At 35.9% G+C, this 21,639-nt stretch overlaps 1 protein-coding gene across 1 annotated transcript in view; it reads right to left on the bottom strand.

Moving 5' to 3' along the window:
* Positions 1 to 21,639, bottom strand: part of LOC115426322 (tetraspanin-15) — a 38,917-nt gene that overhangs the window by 7,678 nt on the left and 9,600 nt on the right. The window contains exons 3-7 of the mRNA XM_030144362.1: positions 18,622 to 18,696; positions 18,408 to 18,503; positions 15,077 to 15,193; positions 5,698 to 5,748; positions 966 to 1,082 (exon numbers count right to left, since the gene is read on the bottom strand). Of these exons, the coding sequence (XP_030000222.1) occupies positions 966 to 1,082; positions 5,698 to 5,748; positions 15,077 to 15,193; positions 18,408 to 18,503; positions 18,622 to 18,696 (456 nt within the window). The remainder of the gene's footprint in view (positions 1 to 965; positions 1,083 to 5,697; positions 5,749 to 15,076; positions 15,194 to 18,407; positions 18,504 to 18,621; positions 18,697 to 21,639) is intronic.

Genomic DNA, 21,639 nt, shown 5'->3' with positions numbered 1-21,639 from the left:
ACATAATGGAAACGCAAAAAGGCCAAACCGAGTCGAGCTGGTACCACTCAGTGGAAATGTGGCATTACTGTCTGGTAGGGTTGAAAAATGTACAGAAAGAAACAGAATAAAGGTATGAACTAATCAACCTCTAAGAAACTGGAACAAACAACACCCGGCCTCAGTTTTATCTTACAGTGGGAAGTACTTTTGCACACTTATGTATATTTATTTAATTATTGCATTGATAATATATTATCTAGTACACATTGTACAAATTGCTGTTCTAATTTTGTGTCTTAATGGAGTGTTTTAATATATCAAAAAGGTTGAATGAATATAAAACTGTTTCATTTATCCACCTTGACCACAACATTAAATTCTATTAAATTATTCATTTGTGCTTTATCTTTAAATGCAGCATTTTCAGTGTTTTTGTTTTGCAACTTGTAAAATAAACCTCTGTTCCACTAGTTTATAGATATTGTTGAACCAGGTTATTTCAGTCCAGTGTTCTGTGTTGTTTTCCTCATTATAACCACCTAATTTTTAATAATATAACAATATTTTTGCACTTATTTATGTTTATTTCTTTAAATATCATATAGATAATATACTGTCTAGTACATATTGTATATTTAGAGCTTTATATATATTTTTTTCTTTTCTGTTGTATTGATCACTTCTTTCCTGTTACTTTTTATTATACTTGAATGGAACGACTCTAACACCCAATAATTTCTCACTGGGATTAATAAAGTATTCTGATTCTGGCTCTTTCTTTATTCTTTTTATGCACCACAGAAAGCATGAACGCTTTGCCAGCCAGTGATGCTATGAGAGAAATTGAAATGTGAATGAGTTTGCAGAACTTTCAAAAGAAGTTGGGAGTTTCCAGTTAAAATACTGCTGGAAACCCACATGTCTGCAAAAGGTTTCAAACACAGTACAGTTTCAGAAACTTGGCGCCTTGAGCTTTGAATTACCTGCGGCAGTCCGATGGCACAGCAGAATGCGATGGTTATTCCAATGTTGTCAGTCATCCAGAGGTTCACTGCATGGATGCAGCCTCGCACATGGATCAACTCATGCAGGGTTTCACGCTGATACACAGACCGAGGGAAGAAAACAACAGCAAAGTTCCAATGTTAGACACAAACCGAAGGTTTCACTTCTCTGGGAAAATGGAAAGTGTTGGATGATGAAACACATTAATTACTGAAAAAACATCAGTGAATCTACTTGCCGCTTGTTAACATCAAAACACACCTAATCTGACTAATTGGCATGTTGTGAATGACATTTTAGGCAACAAATAAACTCTTATTAAACCCTGTTAACACCAGAGGAGTGGAAAGTTACCTTTATGTTCTGAAAACCTCCCACTTCAGTTTCTTCCCTCTCAACATATGGAAGTGGATAGTGATTGTCTGCTTCTCGCTACAGATGCATTTCTGCTATTGATGAAATGGCAAAAAACCAAAAGGGCTGACAGTGTCTCCCCTCTGTTCCTGAAGCCTAAACGTTGCTTAAAAGGGTTCCTTTATCTCAACATTAGGAACAGCTCATAACAAGTGATGCCAGGTACAACAAACCCCGCCCCTCGCATGTATTGTAGCTTATTTTAGCATCGATCAAGCTGATGTCATCATGTCTATGCATGTGCTGATGTCAGCATATCAATAGCCTCTATATATGTACCAAGTTTGAAGTAAAGTGAAACAAAATTGATGTTTTTTATAGACATATGAAATTTCACCCATTATAAGTAAATGGGAGAAGAAAAAAGATTTTAAAAATAAAATTTTTTTAACCTTGACCTACTTTTCCCAAAATGTAATAACATCTATTCTGGGTTACTGGCAATCTATAAACCAAATTTGGTATGAATTCAACTCATAGTTTTTGCTGCTATAGACATGTGAATTTTTGCCCATTAGAAGTAAATGGGGAAAAAAAAAGATTTCAAAAATTCATAAAAAATTTAAACTTTGACCTACTGTTCCCAAAATGTAATCAGATCTATTCTGCATCACTGGCAATCTATAAACCCAATTTGGTATGAATTCAACCAATAGTTTTACTGCTACAGACATTTGAAATTTCACCAATTATAAATAAATGGGGAATAAAAAAAGCATTTTGAAAATTCATAAAAAATTTAATCCTTGACCTGCTGTTCCCAAAATATAATCAGATCTATTCTGGATCACTGGCAATCTATAAACCCAATTTGGTATGAATTTAACCACTAGATTTGCGGCTATAGTGTTAGCAAACAAAGAAACAAACCGAACCAAAAACAATACCCCTTGCCTCGGGATAATAACACTGTGGCTCTTTTTGAAAACCAAGGATCAAAAACTTCAGCTCAAGTAAATTAAAAGTGTAATACCACTGATAGCCACTAGGGTCGACTCCAGAAAGCAGTGGCTCTTATAAACTTACATACAATGTCTTTGTAAAAAATATTCTAATTTTTTTCCCCCTAAGTCTAGTTTCATGCATTTTATTTGAACTGTCTGATAAGAGTTCTGGTGTATTTTTAAAGATCTCTGCTCAAATAGAAGGATCTGACGTCTACCACATCAGGCTTGAACTGACAGGAGTTTGCATTTATTTAATAATACATATTTTTACCGTAAATGACATCTCCACAGTAGTTGTGGTTAACAAGTTCTATATAAAATACAATATAAAATGACTGTTACGCAATGATTGATGAAGTCAGTGAGATAGGGTTTTGTATCACTACACCCCGAACCCACAAATATACAGATGACCTTTATTGATCCCCAAAGGGAAATACACTTTTTTCACTAGTTCAATAAAAAAAGAATAGATGGCTCTGACCCCTGATGTTCCTGCAGCTCTGTCACTTTTGTCCAAATATGATCACTTACAGCTGCAAAAAGCCAACAGGGCACCGGTCAACTTGTAACATACTGGTTTCAAATAATTAACGAAGAACCAGTGGATGACGTTACAGTTCCTCTGTCCACTGGTTCTGTACCATCTATGGCTACGACCTAAAAACACTAGGAAAACCACACATTATATGACCCTACTTGTTAAAACTCGACCTGACATGCCTCATCATAGCCAGTGTTATCAGCTTCATGCCATACTGCTGATAGAAGTTTAGTTTTGTGTTTTGTCTTAGGTCTTTGGAAATGGACTTAGTGCTCTGTCTGCAATAAGACTGTTCCAGAGTCAGCACTGTTTACTGCTTTACAGCGTTCAACCACTGTAAATACAAAGCCTCACATACCAGAGCAGCTGACTGCTATCCTCTGTGGGCCTCATTCACAAACAGTACGTACACACAAATCTGTGCTTAGACTCATTTGATGCAAAAATCTGGGATTCATCAATATTTTCTTACCCAAATTAGTTCTTACTCTGCGAACAAATTTACAACTGCCTCAGACCATGTGTACACACAAATGAGGAAGGCTGAACTGACTTAGAAAATGCAAACACATACCTTTAACATACATGCAGAGCATATAAAACCACATTCATTAAAAAGAGATTTAATTAACATTTTTAAAATCATTAATCAAATATATTTGCCAACAACAACAACCATGAAATTGACGCAATTTCACTCTCATTTTGACAATTAAACAATTAAATTTGACAATTTGACAATTAAAATATTCAACGATAACAGTGCTAGTTTACAAAGGACATTTCATGGACATATTCCATGAACGGATGTTTGTCCAATTATTGCTGCTATTCTCTCATCCTGTGGCATTAGATCAGGTGGATCTTGTCCTCCACTAGTCTCCTTCTTTTTCTTCTGGTCCATAAGGCGTTTTTTGGCAGCAACTTTTATGTCGAACCACTTTTTTTCACCTGGGCCACAGTGTGCCTCTCCTGGGATACTACATTGACAGCCTCAGTTATTGTGGTCCAAGCATCTTCTTTTTTTTTTTTTTTTTTTTTTTTTACTATCGTCACCCCCGAGGAGACACTCTGAAAAGTTTTCCTTTTCTGGCTTCTACCTCGGACACAATTGTTTCGATTTCTGTGGTTGTAAAGTTCTTTTGTTTTTTGCCTTTTAGCACCATCACTTCTAACAAACTGGGAAATTTACTCCTTCTCTCCTTGCGTAACTGCTTCCTTCATTCATAATCAACTCTAGGCAAGCAGCTTCCTCATATGGAGAAATGGGGGCGTGGTAGTATGCTAATCACAAATTGCGACCACACGCCTGTCAATGTAGAATGATTCTGATTCACAAACATACGCAAGGTGGTGAGAACAAAATTGGCAGGTGCGCAGGCGTCATGAATCCCACGGTAATTTTGTGTATGCACTTATTTTGTGAACATTTCCACGCAGATATTAGTGAATGAGCCCCAATGTCTTTTCACATCATGTTAGGTGTTCATATTTATGTCGGCTAAAATTTGCTTAGAGGTCTTATTTCTGTCTTTGTGCATAAGAAATCAATAGAAGTGAATCCCCAAAGGAACTTTGTGTTGGTAAATGCAAGTAATGCAAATTTACAGGATTTCAGTTCTGTTGCAACATGTTGATGGTCATATGAACTATGTTTTCAGCTCAAAAATGTTCAATTTCATCACAATTAATGCTATATTTTCATGTCACAAATGGCCAAGTTATATTTGAACTGAATTTACCTGAAAAACAAATATTCTATTCTTTCAGATTCCCCAATTTTTCTTACAAGATTATATACTACATATCACATGTTTTATTTTTACAGGTTGCAATATGGAGTATGGTGCTGATCCATCCTGCTTATGTTACGCCAATACATACATTAAGAATGTCACACGTCACTTTTTAAATCAACAGTTTTCTAATAATAAGCATTTTTATAAAGAAATAACAATTCTATATTGTTATTTACTCTTTAGTATGATGATAAACTATACAACTAGAAGCACTCGGAGAGCGCAGACCTCCGCCAAGGCTGATCAGTGGGCCCCCCCGTGGGCCCCCCCACCCCCGATCACCCCCAAAAGTTAATCATTTCTTCCTTATCCCATTTCCAACAAACCCTGAAAATTTCATCCAAATCTGTCCGTAACTTTTTGAGTTATGTTGCACACTCACGGACAGACAAACAAACCCTGGCAAAAACATAACCTCCTTGGCGGAGGTAATAATAAATAATTCTGATACTAGTTTTTGCACATGGATCATTTGTTGAAACGGTGACATGGCTGCTGAGCATCAGTATGATGGGATCTGTAACAACCATGTCACATCCGTCCACTGCCACATTTTGTGTTTTTGTGTCAGCTGTTATTGTTTTAGATCCACAATACTAACATTTATGAATAAGAGGATAATTAGTAATAGTAAGTATATAAGTTTATTACTAAAGTACTGGTACTGACCAGATCATCATGGGTAATGTCACGTCCGTCCACCAGCAAAAGTTTTCACATACACGCGCTATTGAAAATCCAGTATTTCTGAAAATATAGCTTCCACTGTCAAATAATATCAGTAGTCTGTGCACAAATGTATTAGCATTATTTCAACACAGTTCTATACATTTATTACAACTTTTTTTTATTTTTGACAAAAATGGCCACTCATTTGACCCCCTAAGTAAATTCTAGCCAATGCGTTTGATTCTGTTTCTTTCTATTTTGTGCATTTCAGACCTGTGTACTCAGCTCTAAGACCTCTAACATTGTGGTACAGATCCTGATCATTTTTCCCTCTCACCTGTTGTTCCAGAGTCTTGTAGCCACATAGGGTGTTGATGACCTCCCCCACCTGTCCAAAGAATCAGAGACGAGGTTATAACAGAGTTCAAAATACCAGAAATAATACCACAGAGTCATATGGGAGACACATGATCCTCGTACAGGGCTGCTGTACCTGTCCCCTGCCAGTCGGACCGTGAACATACAATGTGCAGAATGTCCACAGCCCTGACAGGTAGAACAGATAACAACAGAAACCCACCAGGACCAAGCAATTCAGCCTTTCTAATCAACTCTAATCTCCAGTGTGTGCGTGTGTGTATGTGAGAGAGAGAGTATTGGATGATTCTGTCATTAAATTTTCCGGCATAGCTCCACTGCTTCCACAGACTGTATCAGTGCTGTGAGCAGTGGGACAGGAGTGATATCAGGCTTATGGAGGATGGAGGGTGGAGGGCACTAGGAAGGACCACTGTTTCCCCAGAGCATATATACAGGTTTCTACAAGTGAAATTTAAGACATTTTAAGACCTTTTTGAGACTACTTAGAACAGAATTTAGTGCCCATTTCACAGCCTATTTCACGGCTGTACTGGCAAAAATTTTGTGACTCCTAGAATTTAGGAAAATGTATTAATTTACTCTAATGTAAAGTATAAAATCATTCAGGAAAATTAAGTTGAGATGGTACATATGTTTTACTGGTTGTTGATTCTTTTGCTATAACGTGAATGCTGGATGCTGTACACATTTAATTTAATGTAAACAGTGGATCAGGAGAAAAGAATACGCTAAAAATAAGCTTTTGCTTCTGGCCTGTTCCTTTTTCATTTTTTATGTTTATATTAATTATTGTACTAAGTGCAATGATTAACATACAAACCAAAAATAAACTAATTCATTCATTAATACATTGATATGGGTATTTTGCTGTGTTATCTGTATAAGACAAAAGTAGTACTGTGATATTGCAGGTCACACATGTAGTTTTTTGAAATTGATAACACTGTTTTGTTAAATAATGGTTATTTCAAGCATCCTAAAAGCATTTTTTTTACCATCTGAAAGAAGCAGATGTTAGTTTTCCAGGAAATAATCTTTTAAAAAAAGAAGCAAAACAAACAAAACTAGGAACACTTGAAGAGCGCAGACCTCCACCAAGGCAGATCAGTCCCCCCCAATGACCACCACAATCTAATCATTTGTTCCTTGTGTCAGTATCAACATTTCCTCAAAATTTTCATCCAAATCTGTCCAGAACTTTTTGAGTTATCTTGCACACAGACAGACAGACAGACAGACAAACCAACGCCGGCAAAAACATAACCTCCTTGGCGGTGGTAAAAATATAGCCTTGTTAATAGTATCGTGATATATCGTATCGTGATCCTAGTATTGTGATTTGTATTGTATCACCAGATTCTTGCCAATACACACCCTTATTCCTGAAATGACCTGAGTTAAAATGTTTTCTCTGAATAATTATGAGCTTTGTTATGACTCTCTTTTAATGTTAAAGGGGTCATATTTTTCTAAACCCATTTTTATTAGTCTTTGGTTCATTTATTTGTGTATTTGGACCCTAACATAATAGTTCATAAAGTTTGAATTTGAACCCTCCAGGTGCTGCAAAGCTATCTTTATATTAATTCTGGCAAAAATTGAGTGGATTTCTACAGCCTGTTTTAATTCCTGCTTAATTTGTTATATTTCATAACTAGATACTTCACAACATTTGCACATATAAGGTCAAGACTTCCGATGAACATTTCTCCGAGTACAACATAACTGTTTATCAGCAGCAGTGTTTGTAGTCCATACTGAAAATATGTCCAAACTTTGAGCCAATTACCTAAAATGTTCAGTTTTTGGTTGAACGGAACAGAGCAGCACAGCCAACAACCTGGAGGGGGCGGGGCCTGAAGTGGCTCATTTGCATTTAAAGGGCCAGCACTCAAAACTGCCTTTCTGGTGTCATTACTCAGAAATAGGGTTGAAGATGGACCTGTGGAGTTGAATTAATGAAGAATTCAGACCCAAGCAGAGCATTTACAGTTTATGTAGACCACAGGGAAATGTTTGAAAACGCATAATTCCATGTAAAAAAGCAAAATATCACTCCTTTAACAAGCAACTGAAACATCTGAAATAAAATAAATGATGTGCCCTTTTAATATGAACTTGAACCAACATGAATTGCCTGTTTTTCTCTCATCTCAACACATATGGGCTTTCAAGACACTTATCAATAGATAGACAGTTTAATAGATAGACTTTATTGATCCCCGTCTGGGAAACTGCAGTGCAGCAACAGCATTACAGTAAAAAATAGACCACATGAGCCAACACACTATACATAATAAATTAGAAGTAAGTACAAACAGAACTAAATGGTTTAACAGTGAAGTGCAATAATAAACTGTAATGTGCAAATGAAATGTAAAAATAATCTGGATGCCTATGAAAATTATCATAATAGCCTATATAGTTCCACAAATTCCAAATGAGTGTATTTCATAAAATTTAACACCAGTCACATCTTCACACTTCATTATCACTGTTTCAAGTGCAGGGGAAAGGTCTGACACCATCCAGTATCGTTCTGGAACACGAGTAAAACCTCAGTTTTAGAAATAAATCAACAGAAGGACGCAGTGACAATGACTTCACAAAATAGTGTTTGGAGAGAACATGGATGAGAGTCCTTTTTTATTTAAAAAGGTTCCAAAAGTGGGTGAAATGGCCTGTAAGTATCCCAACGTCCACCAAGATCAGAGTCCTCTAAATTCTTTAAATGTAAAGGAAAGGAGCTTCAGTGATTCTTTAGTGTGTCCTTAAGCATAGAACACATCCTTTACCAAAGGAGAAGACAGAATGATAACCCAGAATTCACTGCAGCGGCAACATCTGAGAATGATCACCAAAACAGAGAGGACGCGCATTTAGATCTTATTCGTCGACCGTCTAATATGATGATATACAGGGTGCGATTTGTCAAAAAAAAAAAAACAAAACAAAACAGAGAGGACGATTTTTTTTTTTATTATGAAAAAACAAGCAATCAACAGTCCTAATTCTTTTTTAAGTTAACGGTAGACCCTTTTACACGTCGAACAGTTGAACATTCATCTTTAATACAACTTAAAATACATGAAACATTAAATTTTTATGTGACAGCCACACCTGCGATGTGGGAGATGGACTTCCTAAGTTTCACGATCATGGATAAGAGTCGATCACATGAACATGGGAGAGGATTTATGGCAAACGGGCAATGCAATCAGACTGTAAAATGTAACATAAAACCTAATTGATTAAGAGTTCACTTCATGTCAAAATAATTCAGTTAATTAGACTAAGTAAACAGTTTGCTCTGATGTTGGACTTCACGTGTTGAATGTAGTTGACATGTAGTTGAATATGGACACTGTCGCCTGTAGATGTACGTTCATATAGCCTGATGTGCATATGTCGCATGTACTGACTGACATTTCGGAGACACAGAGAGAGAGACACTAGTTGCTTTTCCATTGACCGGAAAACTGCACGAATTTAACTTGCGAGTAAAAAAATTTACCTAATGGAAAAACGACAATTTCATAAAGAGTCTCATTTTTCAATTAAAAGTTTTTACGCTGGCAAGGCGTGGCTTTTCAAGCGTAGCGCATTTGGTATATCATGCAAAACTGCAATGGAAAGACCTTTTTCTGCAACTAGAGCCACATGACGAAAAAAACAAACAAAAAAAAAAAAACAGATGTTGACGGACGTTGCAACAAGCAAAGAAGAAGAGTTTTAAAAGAAACATGGTGCGGTATGTGCGGACACACCACTAAACCTAATCATTTTTTAATTTAGTATGGGATAGAGGGGTAATATATAACACTGGTCAACAACAAATTTATTGTTTAAGTTTTTTGAGCTGATTTAGGATAATTTTGGTGTGCTGAATCCAAAAATCACATTAATTTTGCTCAATCAGGTCAACTTTCTGAACTATGCTACATATTGGCTTTTTAACATTTTTGCTTACATTTATGGGCATTTTCACATCATATGATACAAAATTCTTTCATATTTCTTGCAATAAACGAGTTCTGAAGATTTTACTTTTGCCAATTTATGATTAATGGTTTTTTTAATATTACAGGTGAATGAAATGGCTTTGACTAGAAGATCTTGCAAAAATAAGCTTGACGTATTCTGCTACATCTGCGGTGAATACACCATTGTACCTAACAGGAATCCTGTTAGAAAATGATTTTTTTTCTCTTAAAACCTATTTTGGGTGAGAACTATATAAAAAAAATCAACTGATAAAGTCACACAAATGTCATCAATTTTGTGAGAAGATCAAATTTTTCAAAATCAAATTAGCAAAAAAACCTGACCTGATTGAGAAAAACAGATGTCATTTTTGGATTTAGCGGTGCAAAATGGTTCTAATTCAGTTGAAAAAACCTAGACAACTTGCAAAAAACATTTTTTTGTAACCCAGCGTAATAATAATGAATATATCTGTAAATCAACGTGATATTTGCATTTGTCGCCATATTTATGGAATGACTTCTCCTGTCTCGAGATAATAAATGAACAAATCATCGCATTTGTGATTTAACAGAACAAAACGACATTACACACTTCTGTTTTTTGACATTTAGGAAATATTGGAAGGAATATAGGAAGTTTTGTACAGATTTCCAATGGAAAAGCAATTACTGATATATGGGTCTGATCAAGCTGAACATCAACATTAAAAAGTAAATTTGCACACGTCATTTATCAAGTGGGCTAATTTTTTAGCTAAAGATCTCTATTTTATGGAACAGTTATCCTTTTAAAATACCACTTGTAGTAAAAAAGTTAAAACCAATTTTATCGATTGTACTTTTTACACCATAGCCATAGCTCAAATTTGACGCTAAAAATTATATCAAAAAAATTAGAAAATGTATTCAATCTGTTGATTATATAGATGATTGATAAGTTTCAAGTATTAGATTTTCATTATTTTGTGAATATTATTGATATTTATGAGTTTGAACATTTGTGAGTTGCTTAAAAAGACCCTGCCCACGTGTTACCACAAAAATACCAATTTTTAATTTTCAAGTTACTATAATTCAGATATTTGAGTAAAAATTCCAGAAAGTAATGGTCTTTTTATCCATTTTGGGTGATGCATACAATGGTAAAGAGTCGTCAATGTGTTACTATGGCAACCTGTCCACATGTTACTACATTCTCATGTCAATAAAACACAGACTTTTCAATATTTTACTCCAAAATTTATTTTCAGCATAGTTGAATATAATATCTTAAAGGTTTTGTCCTACTTGATATCAATTTCTGGAACTGCATGTTTTGAATGTTTCCGTAAAGCTTAAAAAACCGATGTCCGTTTCAAGTCCATGTGTTACAGTGCAGTAATTTGACATTTTTCACCTTAAAATTTTATCTCCCCAAATTTTGTTATACATAATGTTTAAATGCTTCTACATATCTATTCAAATATGTTTAATACATGCATATAAGTTACTCTGATTACATGACACAGACTGTTGAACATGAAATGTGTCACCACTTGATCAAACCTATATACAGAGAGAGATAGGTAAGGTATACGATGTATTTATGTGCATAGGGACATTCGCGAATTCTGAGACTGCAGACAGTTCTGCTCAGATGAAAGTTAGTGCCAGCAATGTAAGATATAGGTGTAAGAAAACTCAGTCACAACCTGCCTGTTATTTCAATTGGCTTTTAATCATTGACAGGGTTGTCCCCCCCGAGGATGAAATTCATTCAGCAGAGGTAGGGATGTAAACACCAGAAGGGGGGTTGATCCCCACCACCCCCCCCAACAAATTGCACCCTAATGATACATCTTCTATTTTAAGCACTTGTCGGTGTAAATGTGAAGTTAATGCAGCAGAACAAGTGCTCAGTTTGAATGAGTCAGATTTTCATTGCCTTTAGTTATATCATTGTTTTATTTTCAGCTCCTTCTGTTACAAACTCCTTAATAAAATTAAACTGTAAACAGTGAACTGTGAACTACATCTTCAGGGAGAGAAATGCCGATGAATCAGTCTGGTATGAGTGTATTTGTCGGCAGATGAGTTTTCATTCAAGTAAACTTATGAATGACCACATGTAAGCTAGTACATTTATAGATATAGTGTATAGCTTAATGCTTATCTTGTACAGATTTAAAGTTTTATTTCAATCGTGCTGATTCAGGATTCACTTTGATATAGTCGTGGAAAAAATTAGTAGACCACCCCTTGTTTTCTTCAATTTCTTGTTCATTTTAATGCCTGGTACAACTAAAGGTACATTTGTTTGGACAAATATAATGATAAACAAAAATATCTTAGAAGAGTTTAATTTCAGAACTGATATCTATCCATTTTCAATGGTTTTCTTGATAATAACCAGAATCACTTCAGTTCTTACATCAATATCTATGGCATTGTACTGACAAAAACAGTGCATTCCATGTTTTCTTTTCTGTCTGTTTCAGTCACATGATACACACAGGAGTTAGTACTTGATTGTATAACCATTGTTTTTGATGACTTTTGATGGAATAAACAAATAAATAAAGGATTAAGGGTTGCTTCAGGACATCATTCACGAGAATATTTGTTTCACTTTTTTCTTGCTTGTGTTTTGTACTTATATAGGAATAAAACTCAAACAGCGTCAGTTTCCAGTTTCAGTCTAAGGGACAACATCATAAACCCCTTTCTTGACTGAGGGTAATTGCGTGCATGATCTTAATTTAAGATCTTTTAGTCATTCCTCTAGTGACCAAACAAAACACTTCTATAAACACAACAGTTTCAAATCTTTGCTTAACAAGACACAGCTTCGTACTATTGTCCTCTCCACAGCTCGATTATCAGTAAATGTATGCACCCCAAAAAAGCACCTCCACGCCAGATGACTGTCGAGGGCATTCTTGATTCCCCTCCACTCACACTGAAAAAAATAAAACTGAGCCTCATATTCAATTTGAAAGTTTTGTGAAGGTAGAATAAGCGAGGTCAGGTAACTGTTTGATTTTATTCATTACAGACTCTGCCAATACTTTAATTCCCTGTGTGAAAACCAAATGTACCATGAAAACCAAATCAAGGTGCCTGTGAGAATTAGCAGACGTTTGAGGCATTAAATCATCCTTAAAATATATTTGCTCTGCTGTCATCAGCATTTATCGCTTTTAATAATCAACCTGCACTGTTCCATAACGTCCAAATGTTTCATGTTTACTTCAATTTCCTTGTGTATATAGAATAGAATAGAATAGAATAGAATAGAATAGAATAGAATAGAATAGAATAGAATGTCATTGTGTACAAATTAGGAGTGCTACTCCAGTCAGTGCAACAATATTAACAAAAACACCAGTACCACCAAAAATAAGAAACAGAGCAAATACAAAATTACAAAAACTAAAAAATAAGATAAGAAAATAGAATATAAATTTTGCAGTTTTACAAAGCAGCATAAGAATAGAGCTGAATAGAATCAAAAATAAGAATAGACAAAATATGAATCAATGCAAGTTTACAGTGTTAACAATATTAACAGTACGTATAGCTATCAATGAGTAAAGTAAGTAAAGTAAAGTAAATTTTATTTATAGAGCACTTTTCACAGACAGAGTCACAAAGTGCTTTATCAATTCAAATCAGAATCAAATTAAGTTTACAGAGACCCAACAGAATCCTTCAGGGGCAAACACTTGTGATTGGTGACAGTGGCGAGGAAAAACTTCCCTTTAACGGGCAGAAACCTCGAGCAGACCCAGACTCCTGAAGGATGGCTGTCTGCCTTGACCAGTTGGGGTTAAAGAGAGAGAGTAAAGGAGGAGAAAAGAGAGAGCGATAGAGATATAGAGAGATTGGGGGGGGGATGACACATGGAGTACGTTATGATGAATACATAGAGTGTAATCAGTCTGTGGTGGTCCTGGGTCAGGTGGGAGACTAAAAAGCCTTTTTGAACAGGAGGGTTTTGAGGTGTTTCTTAAAGCTCTCTACAGAGTCCATGGACCGTAGGTGTAGAGGCAGGTCATTCCATAGACGTGGTGCCACAGCTTTAAAAGACCTGTCACTGTGTGTGCTAAAACAGGTCCATGGAACCATCAGCAGGTGCTGTCCTGAAGACCTCAAGCTACGAGTCGAGCTGTAGGGCTGGATCAGGGAACCAATGTATGCAGGGGCCTGGCCATGTAGGGCCCGGAAAGTTAGCACAAGAATGAGTACGTATATCATGAACAGTATTAACAGTGTGTATTGCCTATGAAAACAGTATATATATATAGCTATGCATCAGTATGTATATGTATGAACAGTATGTATACCTACGAACCCAAGTCTATATAAAAATAGTGCACTTATATTTTAATAAATATTGAATACATTTTGCATTGTTATTGCAGAACAGAAGATTATTGTATGATTTATTGTGCATAATGTCACATCTGTAGGGTTATTGCACATTATCGGAAATGATTTTTATTGATACATTGATATGCCATATATGACATTATTGTGCTGCAGAACAACTTAATGATACTAAATTCGGAAAACATCATTAACTGAAATCTTGTCAGACTTCTGTGACTTTGTAAACTTATCCAGATGAGACTGACATATGGAATCACTGCTACATTTAAATAATGAGCGCCATCTCTGAAATGTCAAAACATCCATTACAGCATGTTCGTTTGGTATTACATGTTAATGTGTCCTTCCAAAGCAATGTCATTCATCTGGAAGGACTACACACAGATAATGAGCATGATTTAAGGGAGTTCATGTAAAAGCTTGATTCACAAACACAGACCATGAAAAAGATTCAGATCTAGTCACATTTCAGACTGAGGTCTAAATGTATCTGGAACAGAGAGCGTTTTAGTTCTTAAATTGGACCAATCTGCATTGAATCTGTAGTAAAATATATCTTCTTTTTTTTTTAATTAATAAACATTAAACCACTCAGCTTGGTTCACTCCAACAGGAAACCTTGAATATCAGCAAGAATTTTACAACAGGTACAAGATATGTAAATGGGAAAATTCAATATCAATGAAAATCTGCTGATTTTATAGATGCATTTATGTAGATTTAACAATTAATGGTTTAAATATTCTTTTTTCTTCTCATTCATTCATTCCACAATAATACCAAACCACAAATTATGGTCCATGTTTTCATAGATGTTGGGTTAGTTCGCAAACATTTTAGGCTCAAAGTAAACATGTCTTTTAAAAGTCTAAAACTTGCTTTAAACTGATCTAAGAGCAGAACCAACTCTAAAGGTAAGTCTAAAACACTGTCATGAAACCGCTGTGTTTTGTGTGTCTGTGAAGAGCGAGTACTCACCTTGCGGCGAACGCAACAGGTATATGGAACCCCACAGGCTAGTGGACCAGTACCATTACAGAAATGGTACTGGTTGACTCCCCAGTCTTTATACTCATCCCCTCCACAACAAGAAAACTGGAAAATAAAAAAACATAGCACACTTAGGAACCCAAAAAACCATCCCAATGGTCTAATTAAAATGGAAAACACCAACAATCTCATGGTTTCCAAGTGTTAATCCAAAGCCTGGTTTACATCAGAGATGAGTTTGAGCTCCCTGATCCATTTTCCAATGGAGACAAAATGATTGCTCTGTACATCCAATTAATACAAAATACAAAGGTCCATGTGGAGACGTCTGCAACCGAGCAACTACAAAGTTTATATTCAGAGGTTATCATTTAAATCAGTGGTTCTAAACTGGTCTGACTTCAGGACCCGTTATCACCCCTCAGTGATAAGCTGTGACCCAAACTGATAAAAATGAAACTTCTCAAATTTATTTAATGAAAAGTTGGTGTTTTTTAAACCTGAGATAATATAGAATATCATAGTATGCCAGCAGATAAAGACAGGTTTAATGATAAACCAAACTGACCAGCAGGTGGTGATGCGAAATATGGAAATACTCCCTTTTAAATTAGGTACATTTTAACCAAAACTAAAAAGTGCACTCGGTTAAAAATTAAAAGTGCATTCAGTCACTTATTCAAGTGTTAAACACACTGAGGTTTTTGTCCTAAATATAGTTAAAACCATATGTGATAATATAGTTGAAGAACTTTTTGTTTTTTCTTTTATGCTGTGAAATGGCTGGTGTTAATTAGCATTACAGTGCATTATCGCCACCTGCTGTTGGGGAGTGTGAATGTACAGGGCTCAGCTCCATAAAATATAAAGCACAGGATTGGTTAACATTATTTTCTGCCCAGACAAAGGCCTGCAACCCACTGAAAACGGGTTTGCGACCCACTTTTGGGTTGTGACCCACCAGCGGAGAATCACTGGTTTAAATCACAACACTGAGAGACGCTCATTTAAGCCTTTTACGTATCAGAGTCCTGTCCAATTATTGGAGAAGACCTCCATCTCTGTAATTGTGTGACCTCTGCTGTATGGCAGGCACCACACTGGCTCTGCAGAGTTATAAAACCCTTTTACAGGCCGTGTCCGTCCTACTGACTGAAAGACAAACTATGGAGATGGTAGTTAAGAGGCAAGAAAATTCCTGGCCAAAGGTTAAATAGATATTATAGCCAATCTGTTTGGCAGGTCAATACACAAAGTCACTTAACCTGTGCATGCTGCTCAGAAGACAGACGTTTCCAAAAAAACAAGAAACCAAGTACACCGTCATTAAAGTCAAGGTCCATAACATTTCTTGCTCGTGCTTCTAACCAGAACTGTCCAAACTTTGCTCGTCCTCTTCATTGAAGGAATATGGGAGAGAGTGGGGTAGCAAGAAAACAAGTTGAAGAGAAGAAAAATTTAATGTTACATTCGGATTCTATTCTGACCTATTATATTATATGGACTGTATACATTAGCTGATTAGCTAAGTCATATAAAAATCGGTGTGGGACAATATAAGTTCGGCTTCTTCCAACTCCTTTTCAGACATAAGGTATTGTTAAAACGAGCCTCAATGAAATGGTTATACATTGTGTGACATTTGTTTCTCTTTTTGGTTGATTTATTTCTTTCAGTATATTGGAGTGTCCTGTTTACATTGGTAATATATTTTGCCTGCTTATGTCCAAAATAAAGTCCATCCATCCATCCATCGTAGCAGTTATATTCTAAAACCACTAATAAACTCACCTGAGGTTGTTGTGTTAAAGTCATGTGATTATGAATCCCTGTTAAGAGTCATTTAGATGGGACTTCACTCCTCTACTCTGTCACAGGTATAGGACGGTAGCTGTCAGACCAGTGATATTTTGGTTTCACTTTCATATGATAGTATTTTTTCCTGAGAGCAGAGAGCTGCAAAATTAAAGGTGCATTGCTTCAAATTCCAGTGATTTATTTTTATCCACTTTCACCTTCTCCAGCTTTAAGTCCCTGTTCAAACCATGAGAGAAAATAGATTTTTTTACACACATACGAGGCTGAGTTTACACAGTAGGAAGTTTCCACCAGTGAAAAAAATTGTGAAGCTGCCCTATAACTGCTTGTTAAGATTTTTGTCTTTTTCAGAATGACAAAAGCCAGAATATTTGCATGTAAGTGCAGTCGCTGTTGCTCAACTGCATCAAAAGGTAAAAGTCTCTGTGTTTGCTATTATCTGTTTTACTTGATCCACTACATCTGTTATCAAATTCCACCACACACACTGGTTTGTTTGCACATTGTAGCCCATTTGACGTCATGTGCACACACATATTTCATGGAAGGTCATGTGGACAGATTTTTTACTGTGTGGACTAAGCCTGAAAAGCCTAAAGCCTCCATTTACTATCCGGTTTGTTAGATTTTTACTAATAACGCCAAATTAGACTTAAAACTTTTGACATTTATGGTGATAATTATAGGAACACAGTTTTCTTGTGATTACATTTTTTGGCCAAATAAAATCACTGCCAAATCTATTTGTTTAGTTTAGCGAAAAGGCTGAAAACAGTCATAATTTTGGTGAATATTGCTATTTAATATCTAAACTGTAGACTGCAAACGAGTGAATATTTTCTCTTTTTTTTTTTTTTTTTTTACTATTGAATTATGAAATTTGAAAAATTAATCAATGTGAGATGGTTCCGGAATGCTCTGCCTCAACATATCAGATGTACACAGTCCATTAAGCACTTAAAATCTCTTTTAACGATGTATTTGCACTGGTTTTTAATACAGGTGTGTGACTTTTGTTTTATCCTCTGGTTGTTTTTAGATGCTATTTATCCTACTATTGTGTATCTGTTTTAGTATATCTTGTATATCTATATATTTTTTACTAGTTTTATCACATCTTGTATTTTTACCTATATCTTTGTACAGCACTTTGCCTTATTGTACATGTGCTATATAATTAAACTTGACCATGACCTATTTGTGTGGTTCTAATGAGTATATGAAATTAAGGATTTTACAGAACTAAGGCTTTACATGTAAAATGAAGCAGAGGATGTATTCTAGCAAACCTATTAAATAAATAAATAAATAAATAAATAAGTGAAGTATTAAATCACAGTGAAGACCTGAATCTTGTCATCTGAGATATGACCAGCCTAGAATTACACCGGAGGGCTAACCTGCAGGATCTGTAGAAAGGCAAACCTATATCACCAACTGACTGATAAGAGGGACTTGTGATGACTGAAATACCCCTCAATGGGGATTCAGACCACCCTACCTTTTGCTGTACGTAGTCCAGGATGTTTTTGAAGTCCAGATCGTCATAGTAGTGTTTGATCCCTTCTCGTATACTGCTCTGAAACAAGGCGGACGTCTGGAAAGATAGAAGTGGAGTCAAGAAGCGTTCACATTACGAGCACTGTGGCCTGGGGAGAAGTAATATAAAAGAAACGTGCAGGGTGTGTGAACATGACACTCAAAAAGACATTTACCTTCTTCTCAAAGATGAGAGCCATGGTGAGTGCAATCGCCTGGAGAAGCAGCAACACACAGAGAACACAGAGGAACTGTGGACAGACAGAAAACACATTCATATGACTTTTTTTTAAAAGCATAGTTCGAGCACATACAAAACTAGAGAAGCACTCTGCGAGAGCGCAGACCTCCGCCAAGGCAGATCATCCCCCGATCACGACCAAAACTTAATCATTTGTTCCTTGTGCCAGTATCAACATTTCCTGAAAATTTCGTCCAGGAAGCTCTGTTTTCTAGAAAAGCACTCATAGAGCACAGACCTCCGCCAAGGCAGATGAGTGCCCCCCCCCACCCCCCCACCCCCACCCCACCCTTGATCACCACCAAAATTTAATCATTTGTTTCTTGTGCCAGTATCAACACGTCCTGAAATTTTCATCCAAATCCGTCCATAATTTTTTGAGTTATCTTGCACACAGACAGACAAACAAACAAACAAACAGACAGACAAACCAATGCCGGCAAAAACATAACCTCCTTCGCGGAGGTAATTATCTTGCTAACAGACAAACAAACAGACAAACCCCGATGAAAACATCCTTGGCAGATGTAAAAATACCTGCTAATACTATGTTTACATGCATGACAACATTTCATTTGGATTCCTTCTAGGTATTCTGAATCAGGCCTCATCCTGATTGTAGGATTTTCCTATATGACATGAGATAACACTGATATTATTCAGGTTTTGAGACTGTCACATGTGTACAGCTTGTACTTCAAATATGCATCTCAATCGGCGACATACAGCATCTTGCCCTTTAAAATAATCTCTCAATATTGTATCTAAACCAGCAGATATCGCTGCAGTAGCTGTACCGCAGTAAACTGCGGTAAAAATGCTTATCTGAAAGGAAATCACTCCTTCCTAATCAGAAGGAGAATGATACCTACTTTTCAGCAATATGGAAGATGAGATTTTGGAGATGTGTGTACACACTATAACAGTCACTTTTTCTAAAAGATGTTTGAAGAACAAAACAGGGTTCCTACACATTTAAAATGTCAAAAATTCCATACTTTTTCCAGACCCTAATTTCCAGACGTCTTAGTAAAAAAATTCCAACCAGCCAACCAGTCTTTATATTTGGGATTTATGAGCCAATCGTCAGAGAATTTACATCTACCCGTTAGGAGTTCTGCCAACGATCATATGAGGCATGTTGAATAGCTCGCTCACAAACAGTGTGTGGACATCACCTGTCCGTCGAAGCAGCAGTGAAACCTGACGACACTTGGGTGGGCCTTGAAATGGGTTGGAGGAGGATAAGAGCAGAAGGCTGTGCATTCAACTTGTCAATCTGCCCAAATGTTTTCTGGGATGCGTAGCCTACTGTATGTGCTCTCACACAAACATTTTAGCTGCACTAGCAAGCGTCTTAAAAAAACAGATCGATCCATTTCTGTTTTTAGATATTCATAATTCTATATTTAGAAAATAGACTAGTGGTAAGAGTCTTGGAAAAATGAATATTTTAGTAACCTTGATGAAATAAGGAGGCTCTACATGTGTGTACAACATGTATGCATTACCTGGAATATGCATGGTTATATGTGAACTTTATTATTCTAGGATCACTCATTTTCATTGGCCACGTAAAAAGCAAAGTAGCATTATTGAGTTTTTTTGGAATAAGGACAAAAACTGTAATATTTTGTGCATGAAATAGAAACAATGACTTAAAACAGACTGACACAGTAAGACATATAAGGAATTCAACAATCATAGCATGCTTATGAAATGTCCTTTATAATATTCACAGATTTTGTAATTATACAGCAGAGATGAAAGGTTTCTAAATTCTATCTATGCTAACAGATGAAAATATCTTCGTATAAAAAACCTGCCTGAGACTTTCTGTGAATAACATCAACCTCTGTATGAATGAAGGGTCATCACAGTTTTTATTGTTAACTTTTCAATCCTAGTTATTTAAGTAAAGCTAAATGCATAGTTTCATAGCAACAACAAAAATATATCCCTCCTTTCTTTGAGCTCCTTCTCTCTTACTGTTAATACCAACATCTGCGCTTCAGCATTTGGGGAAAAGCAGAGCTCATTTTAACAGTATTTCAGCAGCTGCTGTTGTCCCAAGTTGAAGCATTGTTATTTCCAGCACAAATACTTCTGCATATAAAATGTTTGACATGTGGATGTTTTATTCCTCAAGTTATCACAGATGTTTGTGTTTCTGTTTATAGTCCAAATTATTAAAGCAAAAACCACAATCAAACAAAATGTCACCCATAAACAAAAGCGTCCAATGCAGATATTATGTTTTATTACAGGGGTGTCAAACATACGGCCCGTGGGCCAAAACCGGCCTGCCAAAGGGTCCAACCTGACCTGTGGGATGAATTTGTGAAATGAGATCAAGGGTGTCGCACTCATTTTAGTTCAGGTGCCACATACAGATCAATTTTATCAAAAGTGTGTCAGACCAGTAAAACTATAAATAATTACAACTCCAAACGTTTCACTTTGTTTTAGTATAAAAAAGCAAAACTACACAAAAATGTTAAATTTACAAACTATTCTTTCACAAAAATCTGAACAACCTGAACAAATATGAACAATATGAAATGTCTTAAGAGAAAGAAGTGTAATTTTAACAATTTTCTGCCTGTTACCAAATGTTTTGTGTATTTGTAGATCCACTGTGATCTGTAAGTTGCAATGCAAATGTGTAAATGATAAACTGAGACATAATATTGCTAAAATTTCAATTATTTTTATTAAGAAATTACAGGTTGTTCATGTTATTCACGTTTTAAAGGACAGTTCGTAGATGTAAACATTTTAATCATGTAATTTTACTTTTTTCACTCTAAGGTTTGGGTTTGACATTATTTCTAGGTTATTATGTTATTATTTTACTGGATCCGCTCACTTGAGATCACATTGGGCTGTATGTGGCCCCTGAACTAAAATGAGTTTGACCCCCCTGTTTCACAGACTTTAACCTCATTGCCGT

The sequence above is a fragment of the Sphaeramia orbicularis genome, chromosome 9 (genome assembly GCF_902148855.1).
Source record: "Sphaeramia orbicularis chromosome 9, fSphaOr1.1, whole genome shotgun sequence".
Taxonomy (NCBI): domain Eukaryota; kingdom Metazoa; phylum Chordata; class Actinopteri; order Kurtiformes; family Apogonidae; genus Sphaeramia; species Sphaeramia orbicularis.
Note: the sequence above shows the minus strand (reverse complement) of the source record. Positions and strands in the feature narration are given on the sequence as shown.